Below are 27,291 nucleotides of genomic sequence, written 5' to 3' on the forward strand. Positions count from 1 at the left end.
GGTGGGGGGCGGGGCCTCGGGGCCACACCCACCATCCGTTCCCGCGGCAGAGGCGAGCGGGGGCGGGCGCGCGCCTGCGCGGGAGCGGCCCCGCCGGCGGGAGCGCGACTGCGCGTGCGCGGGGTAGGTGGTGAGGGGCAGGAATGGCGTCCAGCGCCAAGTCGTTCCTGGCGGACGCGGGCTATGGCGAGCAGGAGCTGGACGCCAACTCCGCGCTCATGGAGCTCGACAAAGGTGAGGCCGCGCCGCCTCGGGGTTGTCGCAGGGCCGGGGAGGGAGCTTGGCTTTGTGCCGCTGTATCCACAGCGCGGGCGCAGGGAGGATCTGGGTCCGGAGGTATCTGCGGTAATTCCTGTGCTCTCGCTTAGGCCTCAGGTCTGGCAAACTGGGGGAGCAGTGCGAAGCCGTCGTTCGTTTTCCCAGGCTCTTCCAGAAGTATCCGTTCCCCATTCTCATCAATTCGGCGTTCTTAAAGCTGGCTGATGTCTTCAGAGTGGGGTGAGTGCCATCGGTCAGCTTCTCTCCATTCAAACCTCCGGTCCGTAGGACTCGCTCTTGTGGACGGGTTGTGCTCGATCGAAGTTTGCTTTCCCCATCTTTAGTGGGTTTAAGTGGCTGTGAGTGATCAGTGACAGAGTTCCTTTTCGTCTGTCCTGATTTGAGGATTCTCTTCCTGACTGATTTAAGTTCACCTGTGTAAGGTCTGCTTCACAGGCACATTCAAATTCATAATTCATAAACAGATGAATATGTGCAAACTTTGTCTCTGAGTCATGTAATGTTAATAACAAAGCTCAAAGTATAACTTTTCCAAATGCCTGCTGTCTAAGTGATGTGTCTAATTGAATTGGAGCTACTTTGGAATAACTTACAAAGTTAAGTGTTGATGTTGTGGAATCTTCACTTTGGCTCCAAGGAGGGAAAGAAATTTACTCACGCCTGACAGTGGCAATTAGGTTCTCTTACCTTAGTCCTGGATGTGTTTTTCTAGAAGAATTGGATCCCTAAGTGTGCACAAAATAAGCGTTTGCTTATACCCCTCCTCACTGATTGCCAGCTGGTTCATTTCCCTGGAATTTGACCTAAATCTGACACTACTAGAACAAGAAAATAAAACAATAGTGTAGTCCCTTTTCTATTACATCAGTCTACTCAAACATTTTTAAAGCGTAGACATTTCCTTGTTTTAATTTTCTTTCAGAAGTTGTTTTAAAATAATTTAGTGCTTAAAATGCCTGAATTTTTCTTACAAAATAGCCTGACAAAGAAATTTGTGTATTTTCTAATAGGAACAACTTCCTGAGGCTGTGTGTGCTGAAAGTTACTCAACAGAGTGAGAAGCACTTAGAGAAGATCCTAAATGTGGATGAATTTGTCAAAAGAGTTTTCTCAGTAATTCATAGCAATGACCCAGTTGCTCGGGCTATTACACTCCGGTATGTATTACATAAATGATCCTAATTTACTTCATATCTGTAGCTAATTATCAGTGTCCTGGCCTGGAACAACAAGGCCAAGTGCAAGGTGCTGCACCTGGGTCGGGGCAACCCCTGGAATCAACACAGGCTAGGGGAGGAAAGGGATGAGAGCAGGCCTGCTGAGAAGGACTTGGGGGTGCTGCTGGATGAGAGGCTGGACATGACCCAGCAATGTGCACCCACAGCTCAGAAGGCCAGTCGTGTCCTGGGCTGCATCTAAAGAAGTGTGTGCAGCAGAGTGAGGGAGGGGAAGCTGCCCCTCTGCTCCACTCTGGTGAGACTGCACTTAGAGCACTGCTCTACATCCAGCTCTGGGTTCCCCAGCACAGGAAGGACATAGACCTGTTGGAGAAAGTCCAGAGGAGGCCACCAAGATGATTAGAGGGATGGAGCACCTCTCCTATGAGGAAAGGCTGAGAGAATTGGGGTTGTTCAGCCTGGAGAAGAGGAGGCTTTGAAATGACATATTTGCAGCCTTCTGCTGTCTGAAGAGAAACTACAAGACAGATGGAGCGGGACTTTTCACGAGGGCATGTAGTGATAGAACAAGGAGGAATGACTTCAAACTGAAAGAGAGTAGATTTAGATTAGATATTAGGAAGAAATTCTTTTCTGTTGGTGCCTCCAGTGAGACACTGGAACAGGGTGCCCAGAGAAGCTGTGGATGCCCCATCCCTGGAAGTGTTCAGGACCAGGTTGGATGGGGCTTTGAGCAAGTGGGTCTAGTGGAAGGTTTTCCTGCTCATGGCAGGTGTGATGGAATCAGTTGATCTTTAAGATCACTTCCAACCCAAACTGTTCTATGATTCTATGAATGAAATATGAAAGTCTTTTTATACGTTGCTCATGGAGTTAAAAACAAAGACATCTGTCTTTAAAGGGGGTGAATGATAAAGATCTGTGATCAGAACAAGGTAATTAATCATTAAAGATAGTGCAAATTTTGTGGATGGCTCCAGGTAAAACAGAATTTGCAGTGCTGAAATTTTGTGTACTCAGGAGAAGAAAACTGAACCTTGTTGTATGCATAACCCAGACAGTAGCCATATGCAATATATATTGCCTATGATATAGTTAGACCAGGACCAAAAGGAAGGTGCTTCCTTACATGTCAAAATAATTGTTGTTAACTTGTAACCAAAAGCTTATGCAAACCTTGTTATGCTTGCACCTCTTTTTCATTCATCATTACCCTAGAAGTTTACTGCTTGTTGCTCTCTGATCAAAAACTTCTAAGGAAGTGCTGTTGTATTGTTGATTGCTTTGGACTTCCTAGGAATCCAATGGGAAAACAAATAAAATAAACCTGTCTTTAATGTCATTCTCTTTCTGCTTTGGTGTCTGTGTCTCCAGCATTGTCCAACATCATCATCTTAACTGCATCTTCCAACCCCTATGCAAGTGAATGTGAAGAGCACTTTTCTTTTTCCCTTTATATTCTTTTTTTCCTCTCCATTTAGAACTGTTACTGATTTCACTCTTGAAAGATGGGAGGCATTAATGGGTTTGATTGATTAACTTGTATGTCCACTTCTTTTTTCTTTTGATATTTCATTTGAGATTATGCTTTCATGCTCTGGTCACAGAAATCTTTAAATACAATGGGACTACGTGTTTTCTTGTAGTTCCCTATCGTATTCTAACATACATTTACAGTTGTTGACTGGCACAGAGTTAGCAGACTGCTAGAAGTCTCAGGAATCCACTCAGTTTGAAAAAATACTTAAATTACTAATAAATTCACAGGGTGCATCAAGTGAAATGTTAAAATGGCTGTTGGTTCAGCAGTTTAAGATTAAAATCTTCTACTGATTTGGTTTTGTCCTCCATGAATAGTGTCAGTAAGAGAGAATATGTAGAAAGAAAGATCTGCTAAAACAAAACTTGGTGGAATTTTATTGCTAGATAACTGTTTGTAAATATTTGCACAGAACTCTTGCTAAAATTACCTTCCGTGTTACCATTCTGCATTCCTTCTTTTGCTATGCTAAATATATCTGAAGGGTACCTTCATAGCAAAGTATAAATTGACTTGCAACTTTGTTAGCAGTTACACAAAAGGTATTGCACTGTTCCTACTAATAACCTTATCCCACATCAGTGAAAGATCTTAGAACAAATTATGAAAGACACTTGATTACTTGATCATAGTAACTACTCAAGAAACTTCTTTCATAGCATGTGGTTAAACTTTATGACAGTTCAGACATTTGTCACTTATTTCCTTCTGCAGTCTTAATTAGGAAGAGGGATAGAAAGAGTAGGAACTAAATTAGTAGTTTTCTATTTTTATATCCCCCTAGACTATCACATTTTTTAATTTATATCTCATGGTGTTCTTCATGTGTGTCTGAAAATAGCCATCAGTACATTTTAGTGTTAAATCTGTTGTATTAATATCAGAGCTCGAATGTAAAAGCATCTTAAAAATGCTAATTCCTGGTACCATAGTGCACTCTTAATTTTAAAAGAATTTTTGGTGTACAATTTCAAGCTAAGAGGTATCATAATTAAGTTTTTATCAAACCACTGACATAACCCATGTGACAGAATTTGTTACCTTTTAGTTATATGTCTACTTTTAGCATTTGCTTGTTTCTGTAATAGACAGGGAAGGGCACATACTTATAGAAAAAACAGTATTTTAACCAGTCATTTTACATTCCTACTTGGTTTCATCTTACATTTTTTCTGGGATCATTGTTCTTCCTGATTTTTACGTGATTTATTTCTGTAGGATGTTGGGCAGCATGGCATCTATTATTCCAGAAAGGAAGAATGCACATCATAGTATTCGTCAGAGTTTGGATTCCCATGATAATGTGGAAGTGGAAGCTGCTATATTTGCTGCTGCCAACTTTTCTGCACAATCTAAGTAAGATTTTTTTCAATTCCATTAAATAGAAATTTAATGATAGTGATATCAATATCATTTATAGCAAAACATTTAATTATGTGCAATAATAGTATTGTAGAGAAACCTGAATACAAGTTTTTAACGTTATTTTTTTTTTTTGAAAATGGAAAGCTCATAAATATGAGAATTCAAAGTGCAATAGGAGCTTTAATCAAGGATTATTTTAAAGAAATTATATTAGGGTGCAAAATGTAGTGCTGCTTGTCATTTTGGCACTTTTTTTGAAAGCTTCCATTTTATCATTTGATCTTGCCCTTGTGCAGAGATTCTGAAAAGACCTTGGTCTTGGCAGGCACTTTTTTGGGAAAGTTTTTATTGTTAAAACACCATGTTTGGTAGTTCAGTTGATTTTTTTTTTTAGATCTAATTTCTAAATTTTTCATTACTTAATTTTTTTTGTTTTCATTTCATCTGGTACTTTCTTTTCTCTGCAGGGATTTTGCTGTCGGAATATGTAATAAAATCAGTGAGATGATTCAAGGTACGTGTGTATATTGAATGATAAAAGGGAAAAGCTTTAATTTATCTGAAAATTCTTCATCATTCATATTTCCATACTAGATACCAGAATGCTGTTGCCCTCATACTCAGATAATTCCAATTCTTAAATTAAATTAGCTAACCAATAATCCAGTGTCTGGCTCTTATGTTCTCTTAAAATCTAAGTTGTTGAAGCACCTGTTTGGTACAGAATAAAAGCTTATCTACAGTAGATGAATAAACTTACACAGACTCTCACAGGTTGCTTCAGATGAGTTAGGAAGTGTGCTACCTGCAGTGAATCAAGGAGCAGCTTTCTCAAACAGCCATGGAAGCACTCGATACTGCTGTTGTTACACACCTACCCCCTAGATGAGCTATTTGGAGCCAGTGCATGTGTCTGCACAGTCTGCATTCAGCAGTTGAGGCATATTGTGTCCCTCAGTACTGCCAAACGCCAGTACAAGGACTGACACTCCGCCTGTTCCCTTTCCTTGTTGCAGGGTTGGCCACACCCGTGGATTTGAAGTTGAAGTTGATCCCTATTCTGCAGCACATGCATCATGATGCCAGCTTGGCCTCCAGCTCCCGGCAGCTGCTCCAGCAGCTGGTGACATCTTACCCCTCTACCAAGATGGTCATTGTTACTCTGCACACCTTTACTCTGCTTGCTGCTTCTTCTTTGGTTGACATTCCTAAGCAGGTAATTCTTTCTAATGCATTAAGTACTAAGTACATTTGAAAAAAATTCAAATTCCAGATGGTTCTGTTTCCAGACAACCCCATCAAACACATTAACCCTTCTATACAAGTCATAACCTGTCTTTCTTTAGGTCAACTGGGATTGAAATCAGGTAGTATTGATCAGCATTCAGGAAAGCAAATACCCTGACTTTGTGCCTGTAGAGGCCAACCTTCACTTTCCACTGCTGTATATTGCCTTATGTTGTGGGGGTGCCTTTTTCTTTCGTGCAAGCAAATGAATGTTTCAGTAGCACAGAATGCATTTTAAAAGGTATTTCTTGAGGAACTTTGAGAATTTGAATCTGTTGCTTAAATTTAGGACTGTACACCGAGTAATGGGAAAAGCAGTGATGGAAAAGTACAATGCTTTTATGCTCTGATAATGAGCTTTGTGGATGTGATTTATATAGCAGATCTAAACACAGTGACACTTGAGACTCATCTAACTAATCCTTGTAAAGTAGTCATGAAAATCTATTTGCGTTATTTCAGTCCTGTACAACTGAAAGTGGAAAGCTGGTGTCTGCTACTGTTAGGCTAATAGCATTGATCTGTCTGAAACTTTTGGTATGGCTCATTTCTGTATTTCAGAGGATGCTTTTGATAGTACTGAATCTAAGTCTACTGAAACAGCATTAGAACACTTAATGTGCTGCTTTTTGCCTTTTTTTTTTTTCTTTTAAATGGCAGTAAGCATGGAGATTTAGGCTGTATTTCTGCAGCACAACAGCAGCCAATACTGCTTAAAACTGATGTAGTCATGGTGGTGAGGTTCAAGCTTTTTCATGTCCTGGGTATTCTGTGCTTGTAAATTTGCAGACCATGAGCACAATAAAGGACACACAAGCGAGTGTTGCTTACATTGAGATAAATGCTTCAGAAGGTGTGGATAGGGATTGTTTTTGTTTGGTTGGGGTTTTGTGGGTTGTTTTTGCAACTGCTGAAATACAAGGTATGTCTCTCTTGCTGTCTGTTAAGTGCAGATCACACAGATGCCAAATTAGCATCAAATGCCCACAACACTGGTTAGCAGCATAATCACAACAGTGTAAGATGTTTACTGTGTTTCTCAGGGATGTTTTGTGGTATTTCTGAGTGCTGAGACATATCTTGAGGCTTCTCACGTATGCAGGGTTATGTAGAGAAGGGTACATGAACAAGGAGAGCGGGATGGTAAAAAATACCAGACTGTTTTAGCTTGCAGTAGCTTCACAACCATGAGGCAAGAAATCAGACAGGTAGGGCAAGTTAATTTTGGTTGAGTATGCTCAACATTTCTTCAAGAGTGCTTTTGAAAATACTTCCTTCTAGTAGCATATCTCCTCTTAAACAATGAATTTTTTTCACTGCAGATCCAGCTTTTGTTGCAATACTTGAAAAATGACCCCAGGAAGGCTGTGAAGAGGCTTGCAATCCAGGATTTGAAGTTGCTGGCCAACAAGACGCCACATACATGGAGCAGAGAAAATATTCAGGTTTATACATTTTTAAGCTGAAGTTTAAACTTTCCAATTAGTTGTAGGATTCTTTCTAGAAGAACAACTTGGGAGGTAAAGGAAGGAGGGACATGCATCTCCATGTCCTTAAGTTAGGTCACTGTGCCAAGCAGAGTAGCCAAGTACTAATGAGCGGTTCATAAAATATCTTTATTGGACAAGTTGACACATAAGGATCAAAACTGAAGTACTACAGATGAGGAAAGGCATGTGTAATGTAGTAGGCCTTTTTAGAGTAAGGAAATAACTTTTCTATGTGACAAACTGATCTGAGGTAATAGACACGAGAGCTGAATGTTTACATTAATCTTAAAATACTGAGTATGCATTAATGCTTTCATGTAACACAGAGTCTCTGGGATTTGTCAGAGCATGTCATCCATCAAGGTATACTTGAAAGGACAAGTGTCATTTTGACTTCTTTTCTTAGGATTAATGGCTTATTTTCAATAGTAGCCTTGTGACTCCCATAGTATGAGACCCTAGACAGTGTTTATAGTGCACCTGTGCTATTTGGGGAAACCATTGTTATACTGTAGATACTATCACTACCTTCTTTCAATCACAGTTGCCTGTGAAAATTTTTTTCTCCTTGTCTTTCTCTTTTTCTGGTAGAAATGACTATAGGAAACAACTTCAGGTTAGATTAATGGGAAAGTAAATATTTCCAGAACTTAATGGCAGAGGGTTACAACTCTAGTTTTTTCTAGGTCATTTTTTTCTTTGTTTTTGCTACCCTTGGAAGCTACTTTTGTTCTATGTTGTTAGTTTTTCCTCCCAGCTGCCTTATGCTCTATGTGGGTTTTTGTTAACAATCATGTGAGAAATAAAGCATGTTCTGGTTTGCCCCTGATTCTTAGAGATGATGATTTGGACCGTGCAGAGGTTTTTGTTTAAGTGAACTGTTTTGTTCTTTGTAATGTATTAATACCAGAAAGGTATTTTTAAGGAGTTGCTTTATGGATTGTTTTACTGATTCTTTGTAGTCAAAATGCTACTCTACACCATTATGTCTCGTTAGTAGTAGACATTGATAATGTGGCTTTCATCCTCACATAGGATCTTAGAGTTCATGTCCTAATGTTTGAAATGCACAGGGACAAGTTCCATCGATGTCAGAACTAACTCAATGACTAGGTTAAAACAAGACTAATTGTCTGAATTGTCTGCTTGCTGAATGGCATGCAGAAATAATAAGAATTTTTCTGCCTTCTGAAGTATAAAGTCAACATTTCAAGTAGGGAAATTTTTTCTCCATATGTTTAAATGACTTAGTTTTGTTTATACAACAGAGATTGGAACAAACTCTCCTTTTCTCATGGCAAGACTTGCTTTTTGTACCTTTTTACCAACAAAAGTTGGTTAGTTTCTTCAGCATTTTGGGTCTGTCAGGTGGAAAGTTTGGTCTTTGAGTTGTGGAGACTTGACTTATTCTAGACATCAGCTTTAGAAGCTGCTGCTGTTGATGCCTAGAGCAGTCCTTCTGACTGCAAAGGTAACAAGTAGTCTGTGCTCCATCCTGCTAATTCTTCTGTGCTCCTGGCATTCTTCAAAGTTCTGAGAGGGAATCTAATAGCACTGGAGTAAAACATCAGTGTCTTGGGAGACACTGAGACTCATTTTCAACCCTAATAATTGTCTCTTCCTCTGTCTGTTGATGCCATACTATTCAATGGATTAGCAAAGTATTAATTGGTACAAATTACAGATGTATTTAGAATTTAACCCTTATACCATGCACATGCCTGATAAGAACACTGCTGTTTTTTTGTTTGTTTGTTTGTTTGTTCTGTGGAACTAATTCTGTGTTGTTGTTTTTCTTTATTCAGTTACTGGATGTTATCATTCAGCTTTGACACTCTGAGGCAGAATATGCTTATATTTTCCATTTGTATCTCATATTACTGTCCCTCTGACTGAAAAAAAACCTCAAAATCGGTGAATGACTGTGGACAGTGTTGGCATAACGAACTGAGAACAATGTTCATTTTAAGAGTTATTCCAACCTAGATCTGATAAGGCCTGACAAGATCTGGTAAAAGGCACAAAAGTATGATGGCATATTCTACTATAAATGAATTAAAAATAAAATACACTTATTATTTTTATCAAGGAACTTAAACTGTATTCTGCTGGACACTAGTGCTAGTAAAGGAAATGACTTTTGAAACGTTGCTCTTCAGAGGTGTGTATTTACATAAAACCCTGCAGATTGTTACAAGGCAGAATAATCAATATGTCTCTAAGACTGGAGAAACTGCCTTAAAATCTTGTGTAGTATTTGATCAATTAGACCTGATAATATTTTTGCCATTCATTTTTAATTAATAAGTGACTTATAATTGATGTTTCATAGCAAATAAGAAAGACTCATGTCACTTTTCTGCCAGCCAGATCCTGTCTTCTAGAACAGTCACTTGATTTTAGTGTAGTATTTTCTGTAGGAAAATTTTGACTCTCAGAACTTTTCAGAGGAGTGCAACTACATTTTTAATACAGGTTGCTCATGGGACTTCTTACCTCTGTATCTTTTTTCTTGCCGATCTTTAGGCACTCTGTGAATCCGCTCTTCACACTCCTTATGACAGCTTGAAAATGGGCATGTTATCTGTTCTTTCCACATTATCAGGGACCATTGCCATTAAACAGTACTTCAGCAGTGCTCCAGGTAAGAAAAGATGGTTATCTTTGGCATTTCTAATAGGTTGGTTTTGTACTGATGATCAATTGCATCTAAACAGTTTGTAGTGTATTCTTAAACTATTTTTGAATTTGAGAATACTGGGTGAGAGTCAGACTGTGTTTATCGTATGTAAACTCAAAGTGGGATGCTGTATACCCATGAATAATCATGGTCTCAGATTTCCTTCTGTTTTGTGGGTCCTATAGTATATGAAATGGGTTTTTACCTTTGGGTCTTCAACATTTCTTCATTTTACAATCACATGTGTTGCCTCTCAAATGGCTGACCTGCATTCTGCTCAAGTGTCGCTGTTTATGTCATGACAGTCCAATAAAAAACACACAAGAAGGCTGATTCAGGGCAACATAAGAAAAGGCCTCTTCTTTATTAAATCCCAGCTCATTTTATATCATTTTCAACAAGCAGGAAGCAAGCAGCAAGGAAGTAGCAAGCAAGCAACAACATCCTAATTGGCCACTCATCATTACCGATACACTTGGCAGCAATCGTGAGACACCTGGAGATGTCCAAGGACAAGGCTGTGGTTCTCACATACCAAATCTATGGACTCACAGTCTGCCCTCGTTCCCCAATTACCCTGTGTGTAAAACTTACTTATCTTCAAGGCCACACTCGAAAGTTTTCCAAGTCAATCTCCTTTTCCAGGGAGCTAACAGACCCACTGTTAACCCCTACACTTAAGGTGCTTTCAAACCCTGGATTTGCACTGTTCTTGAGTAGTGGGGAGGCTTTATGGTGTGAGAGTGGGCTGGCATGTTACCCTGGTACAGTGAAGCTGGACCAAATGACCTGCAGCAGTACCAAGTGAACCTTTCTGCCTTGTCACAATATTCTGGAGAAACAGAGTAGGCATTTAAAAGTGATTCAAGGTATCTTGTTCTTAAAATTATCATCATGTTGATTTGATTTTTCTTCCTGAAAGCCAGACTGCCCTAATGAGTACCATGAGCCCAACTGCAGCAACTGCAGAAATGGGGAAAAAAAAAATATTCTCTTCAGTCATTCTGGCATGTCTGAATAATTAACATGCTCAGCAGCTTTTTTTAATCAGACATAATATTTCTTAAGGCAATATTTCTCTGAGTCCTGAAACATCAGCCTTTAGACCCAAATGTTCTTTCTTATGTGTGTCCAACTTGTGGAGTGTTCAGGAATGGGAAAGTCTCTGTGTGTGAAGAAAGATATTTTCATCCTATCATTTAAACATAACAAAAATTCTGAAGTCAGTATAGTTGTTTTGTAGAAATGTACTTAAAAATCTGTGATATATTTATGGACTGTTAAGTTTTATGTTCTGTTTGCCTTGTCTTTATTTAGGAACAGCAGCTACAACTACATTTGATTTAGTAAAGCTAGCACAGGAGTGCTGTTACCATACTAACCGTGGCATTGCAGCTCATGGTGTTAGAATTCTGACTAATATATCAGCTTCTTGTCAGGAAAAAGGTAAGTGAAAGCAAGGGCAACAAAGTGGGTCCGTTTACAATCAGGCTTATGCACTTAACACGTATTAACTGGTCCTGTCTGTGAACCTGTCTGTTAATCTGTCTGATCCTTCGTGCTCATTAGGGAGAATGGGGACTATAACCTAGTAGAAAATACTCTGATTTTATGAATGCTTGGGAAGATTCCATCTTTGTCTAATTTAGAGAAAATTACTGGGCATAGTAGAACTGGTGCTAAATAAAGGCTTGTTTTCCCTTTTGCTGTATGACCAGTGAATTGTTTGCCAACCTTTGAAAACGCTTTGCACAAAATTTGTTGCAAAAGAGTAACAGAGCATTTAGAAGCCTTAGTCCAGAGGTTTGTGCATACTTTCCAAACGTCACAGTTGCTGTGACTGCTGAATAGTTACCTGAGACGTGGAATGGCAGATTTGTTTCTAATCAAAGTAAGGTAAGGACCATATTAGGGAGATATTTGTCTGTCATGACTGCAGCAGCAGTGCAAGCATTACAGTGAGCATGGTAAGAAAACAGCACAGAGAACAAATTAACTCTGCTTTTCTTTTTGTAGATCTTCTGCCTTTGGAGCAAGATGCAGTTTTTGGCTTAGAAGCTCTTCTTGTTCTTTGTAGTCAAGATGACAGTCCAGGAGCTCAAGCAACCTTAAAGGTGACATTACTCTTGTCTTCCCTAGCAAGCTGTAAGTTATAGTAACACCTTGTATAACAGAGTGGCTGATGTGCACCATATCCTTTCTGGTGGACACATAACAGGCTAGAGGGAAATAAAGATTTTTCTGGTTTGCCCATAATCAGAGTCCAGAGCTCTAGAGAAACTGAGCAGAACTATAGTGCACCACCTCTCAGCTCTAGAGCAAGTGAATTGTTCTGTGGATGGAGGGAGCCTTCCTCTCAGAGGAACAGCTGTAATAAAACATGAACTTGAACATTAGATGGAGGTGTTCTCTGGAGAACAAAAGGATCTCAGAGAGAACTTGTTTTGTGGAGATCGAGATGCAATGTACATGATTACAGCACTTTTATTATTTCTATTTTCCCACTTCAGAAACTGCTATCGGTAATTTTTCTAGTTATTTACCTGTAAAGGCTGGTGGTCTGACAAAGACTATGAACAATTCTTGAATTTGTGATGTGTTTTTGTGCTGTGAGCTCAGGGACAAAGGCTTGGGCTCTTAGAAAAATCTGATCTTCTGTAGAGTACATGGTTCTGAAAATACCAGATCTGTATTTCCACAGTCAGAGCTGCAGATAAGTAAGTGTGCCTGGCTGTTTTCTTTTTTGAGGAGACATCGTATTTATTGCTCCTGTTGATTGTGTGAATTGCAGATCACGTTAACTTGTATGGTGAAGCTGGTCAAGTGCCGTCCTCACCTGAGCCAGTCAGTGGTGGAGTCCCTGTTGACGCAGCTGCAGAGTGCCCAGGACAGTGCCAGGATTCTCATGTGCCACTGTTTAGCTGCTATTGCCATGCAGCTGCCTGTCCTAGCAGATGGGATCCTAGGAGACCTAATGGACCTCTATAAATTAATAGGACAATCTGCCACAGATAAGAAACAGGAACTTTTGGTAAGGCCTCCCTTGATGGATAAAAGTCTGTATAAACAACTGTCGATGGATTGTGTTTAAAAAGGCAGCTAAAACATTTATGTCCAGGTTGATGTGCCTATCTATAGCCACTATTTTCAGTTTTGTTTTAACTTTTGACTATCTATGTCAGTGCTTAGTGTAGAAATATTTCCTAGACGGAGCTGAGCTAAGCAGTATATTCCATTAGATTTTCCAGCAGATGGCACTGCTTAGACAAACCTGAAATTGACTAATTGACAATTGAAATTGAAATTATTGGGATATCTCTGAAGTAGTGGTTATAGGCAAAATGGCAGTTAGCTCCATTTATATGTGGTGCTCTGATGCAAAATGACTTAATATATTGTAAGAGAGAAAAATGCTTTCATCACATCTCTTTGGGAAAGAATTTGAATTTTAAAAAAGAAATTAAAAGCTTTCTGTTAATTTATTTGGAACATTTGAAATATCTCAGTTAAAAGGAAGAGTAAAGATTCTTTAATTTAAAGTTACTTTCATCCACAAGAAATACTTGGATGGCTGTAACTGCTTAAAAGATATGACTCAGAAAAGTTTTGCAGTTAAAATATATATGTAATCTTCAATGTAATATAAAACAGAATTGCCTTTTTTCTTCTTTTCTTTACTTACTGAAATAGAACTTTCTTCCTCACTCCTCCACTTTCTATTAGGTTTCTCTTGCCACAGTGATATTTGTTTCCAGTCAGAAAGCTTTGTCCACAGAAATCAAAACTGTTATCAAACAGCAGCTTGAGAATGCCTCCAATGGATGGACAGCCTACAGGATAGCCAGGCAGGCTTCCAGAATGGTGGGTGAAAATACCTGGATTGTTGTGGTTGGAGGGATGCTAGTGATTTCTTTGAATTGAATAAGAAAGTAAGGAAAATGGTAGGACTTGGGAGGAGGAAATGAATGGGGGTGGGGGTTAGAAATCATTTTCCCTCTTAATTGGAATGTTGATTCAGAAATATGCCATTTAGGACACTGATCCCATCAGAATGGTTTTTCACTTGTGTGTTTGAAGTATTTGAGAAGGAAGTGAGTAGTGACCTGGCACTTTCTTGATCACATACCTAATCTGTATTGTCTAACTGTTCTTTAGAAGGTGATACAGGTCATCCTAATGTGTCCTTCTCTTTCTTCAATGTAAAGAAAGGAAGAAAAAGATCGTGTTTCCATTTTCCCTTCAGTAAATTCACAACTGGGTTTAGAATTACACAAACTAATATGAGATGCTGAGGTGAAAGTAAATTTCAATGTTTGTTTCTCCTCTTATTGAATTATCTTGTGTAAATAACTAGTATATACAGGCTGATGTTTCCATAAAATAAAAATTTTTACCTTTATTTATTAGGATTTTTGCGATCAAAGGATTGGAAAAACTTTCACTACCTATTTTTAAGCTAGGGGTAGTTCTGGAGATGTTACTGTTTTGTTACTTGTATTTGTTTTGTAGAAATCCACAGCCTTCATTCATGTCCCCATTTAGAAACATTCTTCTCATTACAGGGCAACCATGACATGGCCAGAGAACTGTATCAAAGCCTGCTGACTCAAGTAGCTTCAGAACACTTCTACTTCTGGCTGAACAGCTTGAAGGAGTTTTCCCATGCAGAACAGTGTCTGACAGGTCTGCAGGAAGACAACTACAGCTCAGCACTTTCTTGCATTGCTGAAGCTTTAAAATCCTATCACAAAGGAATAGCATCACTGACGGTCAGCACACATCTCCTGTAGTGGTGATGTTTCTGTGTACTGCAGCATGTGTTTGGTTTCTGTTCTTAAATCTCTGAACAATTTTAAAAGATGTGTAGCATCTACAAGACTCTTTTTGAGATGACTGCAGAGAAGTAACACTGCATCTTCAGAAAAAAAGATCCTGTAGCTTAGCCAAGTGTGATTAGCTAGGTTTTACTTTGTTTTTCCTTCTTCCCCCACCCCTTTATTTCCTGCCTTGATCAGATCACATGATATGTGACAGATCTTGTTTAAAGTCACAACACTTAAAATTTTCCACTCCTTGTCTTGGCAGAATAAAAGCCATTGTAATAGTCAAGCCTGGGAATTTGTCAAAATTGGCTGCTATAGAGTAGAATTCAATTGTCTTTCTCCCTCCTGCTGACTTCATGTCACCTTGTATTTGACAGTGGGATCTTATGGAATCCTAACAACAAGGCAACACCAATTTAGAAAGAGGAGGGAAGACAATTCAACTTGATCAAATTGGCAGAATTGAGATGGTACCTGCTTTTATGCAAATACTTCCTACTTCTCTGAAGTGATAAAAATAGCACATCTGTAAATGTAAACAAAAAAAAATTAATGAATAAGGACCTTCAGTTCTTACTGTGAAGTTGCTTCTTAACCAAAGATGATCCAACTTCACACAATGCTTTATTTCATATTTTATATTTCATATTTTTTTTTCCATGAAGAAATCTTTACTTGCAGTTTTCTTTGTGCATCTTCAGTGAAGCTGTTTTTTTTTTCTTTTTTAGTTACTGGTACTGTCAGGGTCATGACAGTTCAGATATTAGTGTTTAATAAAGTGTAGATATTACTATTTATTAATAAAATGTCCCTGAATAAGCAGAAGGGACATAAATTTTATACTGTTGTCCTCTGAAAGACCCATCATTCCTGAAGTGTTTAAGTGTTGGCTGAGTGAATAAGGCTTTTAATTCAGTATTTCAAGATTTCTCTAACATGGAGAAGACATTGAGGGGAGGACCTAATTAGATGTTAATATTTAATACAGGCAGGAAAAAAGCTTGCTTAAATAGGTCATTCTGTGATTCAGGAATTAAATTACTCTTTCCCTAGAGTTTGGGACTTTTTCTCTGTTGATGGATTCCTGTCTTCATCTCTGCTGACTCCACTTTCTGCATGCTGCACGTAGTACTTTTCTGGGTGCAGTACCTTCCTTTTGGGTGGTTGTGGTCCAGAGGAGAAAGTACAGGTTTTGTAGGGTTAGAGAAGAGGAAATTTGGGTTTATTGCTGGTTGTTGCTGACTTGTTGCATCACTCTGGACAATTTCCCAACCTACTTGAGTGTATCAGCTGTAAGAGGAGCCACTCACTGTTTGCATCTGTAGAACTCCGCATCTCAAAGGGGAGCAAAGTGCCACAGAGTGCACTGAGTCTTGCTGCTGAAGACTTCTGCTGTCTCTGCCTCCTGACTTCAGCTTTACTGTTGCTGCTGTTTCAGTGCAGAGCACAACTCAGCACTGGTGGTACCCCAAACCAGTGGTGTGTATGATGAACCCTGTGTAGCTGTTCCTCTTCGTAGCTGGAAGAGGCTGTGCTAGTAAACGCGCTGCAGATGTTTAGTCAGCGCAGTTTTGCAATGAAACATTCAGACAGTGTCTGATCTTGTCGGAAAATTTCTCAATTCCTCCTTGAGACACGTACAGCTGTCTTGCATTGCCGCCTGCAGAATGTTCTTACGTCTGACTTAGTGCACTTGAGGGAAAGTGGTCCCTTTACTTTATGGATGAGAGTTGTATGTGGGAGGACAGGGACTTGCAGTGGAGCATATTGACCACCGTCCTCATCCATCTTGCTGTGTATTTGCTTGTAGAGCTACCAAAAGGTTTGCAAAGGACCTGCTCTTTCTGGCACGAAGCGTGTCTCAGTGGAAGCCTTGTGCTTATTTTTCACTGCTGGTAATCTGAGGAAGATACAAAACTTGAACAAAGCACTAATACAGCCATTGGTTAAGTGGCACTAATTCCAAATATGTTGATAGCAAGTGATGGTATTTAAAGAACTTGGCTGAGCTAAAGAACTCTGTTAGTTTCAAAAAAGAGTTGTAACTCATTTATTGCCCATGGCTTTATGGGTAGCAGATAAGGTAATTGCAGTATTAATGAGACAAGCTTGTATTTCCATTTACAAGAATCAAGTCCAATTTGTGCTGCTAAAAATGTCTGGATTTTCTGATATAAGTACTGGTACTTTACTCTCTTTGAAAGCATGTAGTCTTTGTAGAGCAATTACAGTGCAGTGTACCCTCTTCCACAGAGGGTGTTCTGAAACTACCCCTGCAGAATAAACTGAACATTTTCAATTCAAAAGGGATTTTTTTGTGCCCTTGGCGAAGGAAAAGCAGAGTGATAGATAAGAGAGGGTGAGTGGCTCAAGTGATGAAATAGTCTTATTTCTTCAGTTGAAATCTAGCTCAGTAGTTTAAAGTGGCTGCAGTCAGCTGATGTTTCCTCACTTTAGTCAGTAGTGGACCAGTTCTTAGATGACGTGATGTTTTGTGAGACACTAGTTAGCTGTTTCTCTGCTAGCAAAAAAATGGTTCTTAGAAGGTTTTGGGATGGCTTACAACTTCTTGCTTTGAGAAGTGACATGCTTACCTGCTGAGAAATAAGAAGCACTGGGAAGATATGCATGAATTTAACATACTTCCATTCTCTGAGCAAGAGAAAGTCCCAGTGCTTTGTTTTACAGATTACTTTCCCCTCCACCCCAAAGAATAAAGTGTGTTCTTCTCAAAATCCAGAATTTTAAATAAAATGAGTAGTGAATTTTTGGCTTAACTAGTATCAGACCTTGAGTACTCCAATTTACCCCCTCCTGGGTGTCCTAAGCTGTCACAGATGCTTCTACAAGTCAGATAAGCTCCTAGGGGGCAAAGTTTCACAGAACTGTATTTTATAAATAACCCTCCTGGAGTTCCATTATTTACTGTCCTTAGTTATCACTGGATCGTGTCTCTTGGCCTTCATCAAGTGCAAGGTTCGGGGCCTTCATAATGTTCCCATCCATTTCACAGTCCAAAAAAATCAAAGGTTATCACCCCATCCTCTTGCTCTTGCTTCAATTGAAGCCTTATGACTCGGCCTTGGAAAAAGAGGAAATATGTGCCCTAATAGCATTGTAACAGCTTAAGTCACATTTATTACAAGGGTGGTATGCTTGCAATATGACTTAGGAATTATGTAACTTCTGTGTCCTTTATATTTAGTATGATTTAAATTGAGCAAACCTGCTAAATGTAGTTTTAAAAAAAGCATCTTTTAGAATTTGAACTTTTGGATTTAGTTGTCTGATGAGACAGTTCAGTGACGTTGCAATGTTATTTTATCATTTTTGCTTTTGACCTAGATTGCCAACATTCCTATTACTGTGTTTCAGGCTGCTAGTACGCCACTTAATCCTCTGAGCTTTCAGTGTGGATTTGTGAAACTCAGGATTGACCTTCTGCAAGCTTTTTCCCAACTTATTTGTACCTGCAACAGCCTAAAAACAAGTCCACCACCAGCTATTGCCACAACGATTGCTATGACATCAGGAAATGATCTCCAAAGGTGTGGACGCATCTCTAACCAGGCACGTGTTCTTGCTCCACTCTTGCGCAATTCTGTTTAGGACTCGGGTGCCAATTTTGCTTCTCAGCAGTCATATCTTTCAAAAGGAATGAGAAGTATCGGTGAAGTATTTTGCTGAATAGTAGGCCTTGGCTTTCAGCTGTAGCTATAAGAATGCCTGCCTGTAGCAGGCCACATTCTGAAGCTGAGCGTGTGCACGTGTTTTCTCATACGCTCACGTGCACAACTTCCAGGGATTGTGCTTGTAGTGAACCACTCAAACTCGCAGGAAGGCCTTTCACACCTTGTCTTGAAACACCTCAGGTACTGTGATTACACACTAATGAAGAATATGTATACCTTAGGATCCTTCTGCAACTCCTTTTGGTGAGTGTTGGCAACTGCCTTGATGCCATGAAAAACACCAAGGTAGTTTGCGTCTGAAAAGCACATAGTCTGCAAGAAGGAATCAGTGGGTAGCTTTTGAAAGATAAAGCAGTTTGATTTACCAGTAGGGAATGGAGGAGTTTGTTGCTGGAGTTTCTTTATTTCACTTTATTTTTAACTTAAGGAGTGTATGTCGGTGTTCTGTTACAGGAGAAATGTCTGTTTAGTGCCTGGATAACAGTCTGTCATTTTGGTAATTTTCATCTGTGTGAAGAAGCAAGAACTTTATATATTTTTCTGGAGTGTGTTACCTTATTTCTTCAGTGTTGTGTGTGATAGTGTAGTGGTGTTCTGAATGTGTGGTGTTTTGTTTTGGTTTGATTTGTGTTTTTGACTACTAACATTGTCTCTGTAGATGAAACACTCGATGGAGGAATTCAGAAACTTGGCTACACGGTATGGAGATCTGTATCAGTCATCTTTTGATGCAGACTCTGCAACTCTAAGGAATGTAGAACTGTATCCTTTTAAAAGCTTATAATTTGTCCACTTGCCTTCTCATGTAGACAACACAAAGCTTAACAGTCCTCTTTTCTATACACTGCCACAAAGTAATTTTGAAGCAGTTAATAATGCAAAAATTATGTACCAGCTGCTTAAAACCTATTTGAAAATAAACATTACCACACTATTGTTTGGAATTACTTTATGAATAAATTATGACACAAAAATTTGAGCAGCACAAAACTTGGTAATTTCATAGTTCTTGCTCCATGTTTACTAAACAAGTAATGACTGTAGAATTACTTCACAAAGCTAGAGAAACAAGGAAAAGTACCACTAAATACACTGCATTTCTTGTTTTAGGTGCCAACTTTTTAAGCCTTTCAAGTCCTTAGTATTAATATCAGACAACAGCAGAGCTGCCTTTTGATTTCACATGCAATAGAAGCACTGATTTTGGATCCAGAATCTACAAGGTAGGTTTGATAGTTAACTTCATGCTCCTTTTCTGGTTATTTCTAAATCCTTGGAGCTTTAAGTGCTGGAATTCGAAGAATGTTTAGAAAGTTTCTCAGTAGACCCTTCTAATTATATTTTGGGCAGGCTTAAGGATCTGTTGCTTCTGTGCCATACCTGGCAGGCTGCGGACTGTGTTTTGGGTTCTGCATTTTACACTGATTTTGCTCGAGAGCACTACACTGGATTTGTTTTAAGTAGAGTCATGCATTAAAGTAAAAAAGACTTTTAATCTGTTCTTTAACCACCTATTTTAACTGGTGTCATTCTGTGTTAGCTCCCCTACCTGTTGCTTGCACTTGTAAGTGCACTGTAGCTTCCTTCACAGTTGTGAAAATATATGCACTAGATTAGTTCAAATTTCTAATGTAAATCCATCAACTCTGGTTCTTTTTCTAACAGTGAACTTATATCCACTAGAAAATCACATTGAAGTACCCATGAATTGAATCACTGTTGTAAACTCCCAGGCTGAGATTAAATGGAAAATACAGTGGATAAAACCTCTTAGTGATTTTGTAACTGGCAATAAAAGTGAGCATCCTAAGTGACTGTAGTGCTCATTATGAATTAAGTGTTGCTTAGAATGTGTATTAATTAAACTTGTATGAAACTGGGTATCTAGGAGATGGCATTGTATTCAAAGCATGAGATTATAAACTTCCGGGTATAGTCTTAATTCTGACTGGCATTCTTGCTTTTCTTTCTGTTTAAAAATGTCATAAACACTGCAGGCTGAAATAAAAGCCAGGGGAAGTAAGCATGCTGCGTCTGTTAGACCTGTAACTGTTTCAAGTGAGAGAGGCTGGGGACAGAAAGTGGTGGCTAAGCTGTAGTTTAGAAGGATTTAAACGTAAAGAACAAGTCTTACAGTGAAAAAATAGTAAAGAAACAGAGCAAACAGTTTGAAAGACATTCCTTCATGGATTTCAAGTTGTAACAGAGGATGGTCTTGTTGGGTGTGTTTGGTAGTGTGCCTTCCAGATTATGATGAGGAAAGTAAGTTAGACACAATAAAAAGTTTTATTTTTTTTTTAGTTTCCAGGAATATAGCTCGAATGGAACAGCTCATGTTGAAAGTGAATATGAAAGAAGAATGATGTCTGTATTTAACCATGTACTAGAGGAAGTAGAATCCCTCAACAGGAAGTATGCTCCTGTGTCTTACTTGGCAAGTAACAGTTTTATTTTAAATGTATATTCTGTAGACAAAGGTGCCAGAAACCTGGCAACTCCATGTATCTATGGATATATGGCCAAGAAACCAAAAAGCACTCTCAGTTAATTAACACAGCCTCTTACTGGCACAAATGGTCTCTACATAGACACACTGCTTCAAAATACTTCAAATATGTTTTTGATAAAAACACCTGTAAACCTTACTGGTATGATAAAAAGTAATCTTTTAAAAATTCTGATATTTGTAGTATAGCATATGCTGGTAGGATAACTGAAAGCACTGTCAACTCTTTGTCAGACCTCTCCCCACACTCACAAACACTGAAGCACATTGTCTCTCTTTTCATGCTCTTGCTGTGAAGGAATTCTCCCCCTGCCAAACACAGGGCTGGAGGGTCCTAGCCTAGCTTTGGTCCCAGAGCTGTTGGTGGTTAATGCTGTGTTTTGTGAGTCTTATTTTTCTTTCTCTTATCAGTGCGGGTCATCAGAGAGCACAAAGTAAAGTTTGCTGAGTGCACACAGCCGGCTGATAACGTGCCCCTGTTTACAGGGCTGCTGTGGTTCTGTCTTTTACTATTGGTGAACATCATAAAGCTAAAGTGCATGTTAATGGGAACCAGGTAGTTTGTTTGTCACGGCTGGCTTCTGTTTGCCTTGTTTCTAAATTCAACAGTCCTCACCAATTCCAAATAGAATAGAAGAATGAGTACCCGTAAACGGTAGCAAAGGTAAACCCTGTAAACTTAGTTGTCACTGGCTCTGTACCAAGGCAGCTGGGTGACTTCAGCAGCACTACTTGACTTCATCTGAGCCAGAAGTGCAGAGGGAAAGGAAGAGTAGTCAAGAGGCTTAAAACTTTTAATTATTGCATTAAGTTGTGACAGATGCCAGTCTTGTGTGCTTAGAGGGGAGTTTGTGTGTGATGTTTTTGTGTATGAGTGTTTCAAGCAGATCCTGCTCTGCTGACTGTAACACTAGGACTGGAAAGATTTGTATTTTTCTTTTTCTTGGCCTCCTTCTTGTTTCCAGGGCAGAATACCTTCTTCATAAAAGGCAGAACATAAACAGAGAGGCTGAATGTAATCAGTGTCATCATAGTGGCTGTTCTATGACTGTATTAGTATGTTTCTGGACTTCTAGTGGAAATTACTGCTGTTTTAATACCTCAAGTATGTGTCTTTTTCCTATGTTATTAATGGTATTTTCTTCTCATTTGTTTTGGCTCTGTTTCTTGCAGCATACAGCTTGTCTGTGCAATGCTGTCATTGCCTTGTTGAAGGTGCCCCTTTCATTTCAAAGGTACTTTTTCCAAAAGCTGCAATCTACAAGTATCAAGGTAAGCACTGCTCAAATATGGCCTATTTCATAAAGGCCATATGGTCTTTATTTCATGAGAAAAGCCCTACTGAAAGCACAAAGCTTCAGCATTTTTAGTGAAGATACTTAACTGCAAATAGCATTTGGGTTTATCTTAGGAATAAATTGAATGCTATGCATGTATGGTCGTTGAGAACCACTAGTTCTGGTCCTAGGAAGGCAGCTTTTATAAATTTGTATTGTTTTTTTCCTTTAAAAAGCAAGGTTTACTATCTTGAAGAAAATTGTAATATGTATCAGCTGACTGACTAAGAATACCTATATGTGATTATGATAATATTTTTTTTGTTTTATTTAAGTGCTCCTTTTTTTCTGGGAAAAAGGAAAGCCTTAAGTTTTTTAACATTTACTGCATTTCACTTCTTTGTTCAGCTTAGTATACTTACTTGTGGCTATATTGGGGAAGATTTTTTTCCACATCTTTTCTGGAAGTGTAGTAGTGAAACTGATATAAACACAATATCTGATGTTGCTGTTTATTAATTAATATAATAACAGGTCTCAGAGCACTTCTGTTTTTCCGCTTGCTGGTTTTCTTACCAAACCTCTCCTTGGAAATGTTCCTATAAGAAGGTGTCCTGTTTCATCCTTCAATTGTGTTTGCTTTTCTGGAGGCTTATAATTGCATTTTGGTCTGTTTACGTGTGTTTCAGCTTGCTCTATCCCCATCTCCAAGGAACCCAGCAGAACCTATAGCAGTACAGAACAATCAGCAGTTGGCCCTAAAGGTGGAAGGAGTGGTTCAGCACGGATCTAAACCAGGCCTTTTCCGCAAAATCCAGTCGGTCTGTCTAAATGTTTCTTCAGTGCTGCAGAGCAAATCTGGACAAGACTATAAGGTATGGATAGAATAGAACCAGGAGGATTCTGAAGCTCTTTTGGTGTGTTTTCCCGTTCTTTTGTTTGACTCCGGTTAACAGAATTTTCAGGTCGAAATGAATGGGAGGTTCTGTTGTTCTTTCACTGCTGACAGTTGACATTTGAGCACTGGCCTGAGCCAGGTGTAGTGCCTGGAAGGGATCTGGGATTTTCAAGTCTGCTATATGCCAATACCATTTTAGAAACAGCTTTTCTTCCAAAGAAAGAGGCTTTGTGATGTTCAGAACAAGTCATTAGACATCTGCTTGGTATCAGAAAAACTCGGCCTAGGTATGTATCATACAGAACTCCACAGGACAAAAAAAACAGGAACAGATTAATCTCTACCACAAAGTCACTAAACTTATTTATCGTCATTTTAAAGTTCTTTTATTTTGTTTATGGAAAACATGAGGACAGACTGTCCAAATTAAGAGCATCTGAGGAGGTACATATTAAATTTAACTCAACAGTTTTATTGAAGTTTGCATGCCTGCAGTTTAAGTTCTGCTGTGGTATTTGGTGAAAGGCCTGTTTGGGGGCTGGGTTTTTGGTTGGTTTATTGGGGTTTTTTGAGGGGGAAAAGAAGAAGGTGAGTTGCTTATAAAAAACAGAACTAGGAAGTGTGTAATTTTTGACCTGTATTACTCTGTGGAAAACTAGAACCTCAGACTTGTTAGCTACCTTGCTTCTGAGAGTAGTTTTAAAAACTCATTGATGAAAAAGCGTGTCAAACTGTCTCAAACATGCAGTGGTTTAGGAAAATTGAGGACAAAATTTTCTCTCGCTTTTTTTTCCCCCTCTCCCTCAAATGGAGAGCAGAAAACTTATTTTTGACAGGTTTATATGAAGTTACATTTTAACTTTCCATCTCTGTTCTCAGATTCCTATTGACAACATGACCAATGAAATGGAGCAGAGGGTGGAACCACACAATGACTACTTCAGCACTCAGTTTCTGTTAAACTTTGTGATACTTGGCACCCACAACATCACAGTAGAGTCCTCTGTGATAGATTCAAATGGTATTGTCTGGAAAACTGGACCTAAAACAACTATTTTTGTTAAATCTCTTGAGGATCCATACTCGCAGCAGGTCCGTCTTCAGCAACAGCAAGGACAGCCGCCGTCCCAGCAGCAACAGCAAAGAACTGCATACTCACGGTTTTAATCCCCAGAAGTGACTGGTCAACTGGTATTGCAATTTTTCTTGGACTCTTTTTTTTTTTTTTTTTTTCTCCTTTGAAAGACCTTTGTAACCTTCTCCTAGAAGGCCCCAGGTGCCAATTTGTTGCTTTTTAAATTATCTGGGGTAAATTTGAACTCTATTCAGCAGAGGCAGCTGTTCAAATTTGGAGTTGTGCTCTTACTATGAGAACTTCTACCTGATCTCTTAACTTCTGTTTACAAGCCTGTTCCAGCAGGCTCCACAAACTATGATAGCAGGGGACACTTAAGAGCTCTTTGACTGATACTTTCTGTGCTGTAATTTTTTGAAGCACATAGGTTCTAATGTTAGGCTTACAAAACATCAGTAAACAACTTGGCTGGTTATACAGAACTGAGTGTAATACCAAGTTTGTATCTTTTAATGTGAAGCAATTGGCAGGAATGTCCAGAGACTTTTATTTCTGACATTTTAATAGCAGTTTCCAGTATTTGGCTGGTGTATGTGTGTTATTACAATTCATCAGCACTACTTAACGCATGCATCCGGAAGAAAAAAATTTGCAGCTCGCTTCTCATACCCAGTCACTGAAGAGGGAGGAGACTGCTTGAGGGGTTGCTGTCTGGGGAGGTCTGCAAGAGGCAGAGTTTTACAGGTGGGAACAATGACTGTTTCTCAGATGATAGAGAAAATATTACTACATCGTTTTTAGATTTTCATGCATCTGTATTTCTGAAGCCTTTGTTTTTGTTGGCGGGGGGGAGTATTCTTTTATGAAGGAAGTTAACTGGCAAATGGTCATTCATTTTTAACTGCTTTGTTTTTTAAAAGGAATCTTCTGTACCAAAGCCTTGTCATCTCGTGTACTCTTTGACCAATTTGCTAATCTTAATTGTTACTTTTGCAATATAACTTGAAAGAGATTCTTGCCAATACTAGAAATTGATTCAGAATAATTTTGGAAATACACTGCTTCATACATAGTTTTCATGTTTCCTTTGTGACATAAAAGGCTGAAACTGTCTGTGCTCAGACTCACAGGCAATAGATCACGTAGTGTGTCCTTCACCTGGTCCTCATAAATAATCTCTGCTTTTCAGTCTGCAAGAAAATAGAACCCACTTGACTGGAGAGGAGGAAGGATGGCACTTCTTTATAGACTTGACTTAGTAAATGGTTTGATCCCCCTCATTGCAGCAGAAATTTTCATTGTTATTTTCTTGGTAAATTCCTAAGATACTGTTGTTTGTTCAAGTTGATTACACTGTAGAAGCTGGCTGGAGCTTGGAGATTTTGCCCACTTTATATTCAGAGAATATAATAATGAATTTTATATGCTAGGATTTCCTTGGTATAGCTGAATGAAGAATTTTTTGCTGTGTTTTCCTGTAGTAGTTACCTAAGAAATCCAAAAAAAAGTGAAAGTGGACGGGATCATGCTAGATGTCGTAATATCTTGGTCAGGGTGTAATCATAACTAGAAAAGATAATTGAGATGCAAGGTTGAAATAGAAGACCCATAAAGGGTGTGTAAAATTCACCAGCGTCCTTCTAAAATCTGATTTTTATTTTGCGCAGGAGACAGAAACTGCCACTGCCTTTCAAGCTGACTGGGGGAAGTGATGGTTTCTGTCCCCACTTTTGTGGTTCTGTGCCTATAGTTTTGGGGGGGTGTGTGTGGGTATGCATACACCTGTGTATGCACACATACATACTTGTATCTATACATCTAACATCTTCATGAATGACTTGGATGCAGAACTGGAGGAAATATTAAACAAGTTTGCAGATGACACAAAACTCGGAGGAGTTGACTCCCTCAAAGGCAGAGAGGCCCTGCAGAGAGCCCTCGACAAATCAGAGAACTGGGCAATCCCCAGCTGTATGAATTTCAACAAGGAAAAGTGCTGGATTCTACACCTGGGATGGGGCAACCCTGGATGTTCGTACAGGTTAGGGAATGAGATGCTGGAAAGGGACCTGGGGAATATGAGTCAGCAGTGCCCTGGAAACCTGGAGGGCCAACCATGTCCTGGGGGGCCATCAGGGAAAGCATCACCAGCCGGTTGAGGGACAGGTTTGTCCTGCTTTGCTCTGCTCTGCTCTGGTGTGGCCTCACCTTGAATATTGTGGCAGTTTTGGGCACCACAATATAAGAAAGATATTAAGCTGTTAGAGAGGGTCCAAAGGAGGGCAACAAAGATAGTGAAGGGCCTTGAGGGGAAGGTGTATGAGGAGCAGCTGAGGACACTTGGTCTGTTCAGCCTGAAGAAGAGGAGACTGAGGGGAGACCTCATTGCAGTCACGACTTCCTGGTGGGGGGAAGAGGAGGGGCAGGCACTGATCTCTTCTCTGTGGTGACCTGTGACAAGACCTGAGAAAATGGCCTGAAGTTGTGTCAGGGGATGTTTAGGTTGGATATTAGAAAGAGGTTCTTCCCCCAGAGGGTGGTTGGACACTGGAACAGACTCCCCAGGGAAGTGGTCACAGCACCAAGCCTGACAGTTCAAGAAGTGTTTGGATGATGCTCTCAGGCACATGGTGTGGCTCTTGGGGATGGTCCTGTGCAGGGCTAAGGGTTGGACTTGATCCTTATGGGTCCCTTCCAACTTGGCATATTCTGTGATTGTATAGCTGTGTCTAGTTAGATGGTCCAGAAAGAGATACTCACCTGGTGTTTGTGTATGCAGTCTGTCAGATTAAAGATCTGAACTTTTTGTGGTTAGTTGTGTTTTTTCATTAAAGCTGTAGATCAGTGTCTTAACCACAAAATCCTCAGCATTGTAATGCAAAAAAAAAAACCAAACCAACTTTTCATTCTGCATAATGAATGTGTGTTTCTTGCTTTCTTACTGACCAATATATTGCTGGAAACCTGTGAACTCAGAAATTACAGGACATTTCCAGGCTTGGGAACAACTTTCTTGTGAGTCATGTGGCGTTCACAGTGCATAGCTAAACTTAGGAGGAGCCTAGTAGAAAAAAAAACCCTTATCTAGAGAAAGCCCTGCTCTGGCCTGAAGCTTAACTGTCTGTTAGCAGGTAAGATTAACCCTGCCTCTGTTGAAAAAATTATTCCTTCTCCAATCAAGTTTGCTTGCCTGATCTGAGA

The 27,291-nt window shown here is 39.4% G+C and overlaps 1 protein-coding gene across 1 annotated transcript; it reads left to right on the forward strand.

Moving 5' to 3' along the window:
* The first annotated feature begins 118 nt into the window (after positions 1-118).
* INTS7 (integrator complex subunit 7) lies at positions 119-26,896 on the forward strand. Its single transcript, XM_050316117.1, has 20 exons — positions 119-234; positions 369-498; positions 1,290-1,436; positions 4,216-4,353; positions 4,830-4,876; positions 5,379-5,578; positions 6,972-7,094; positions 9,666-9,783; positions 11,137-11,265; positions 11,836-11,933; positions 12,611-12,850; positions 13,543-13,680; positions 14,382-14,588; positions 18,018-18,212; positions 18,993-19,096; positions 19,489-19,557; positions 20,636-20,768; positions 22,014-22,112; positions 22,807-22,992; positions 23,895-26,896. The coding sequence occupies exons 1-20, from the start codon at positions 144-146 to the stop codon at positions 24,180-24,182; spliced, it is 2,880 nt and encodes a 959-aa protein (XP_050172074.1). The 5' UTR covers positions 119-143; the 3' UTR covers positions 24,183-26,896.
* Positions 26,897-27,291: the final 395 nt, after the last annotated feature.

Source organism: Myiozetetes cayanensis, unplaced genomic scaffold (genome assembly GCF_022539395.1).
Source record: "Myiozetetes cayanensis isolate MyiCay16 unplaced genomic scaffold, myiCay2020 scf2-11, whole genome shotgun sequence".
NCBI lineage: Eukaryota > Metazoa > Chordata > Aves > Passeriformes > Tyrannidae > Myiozetetes > Myiozetetes cayanensis.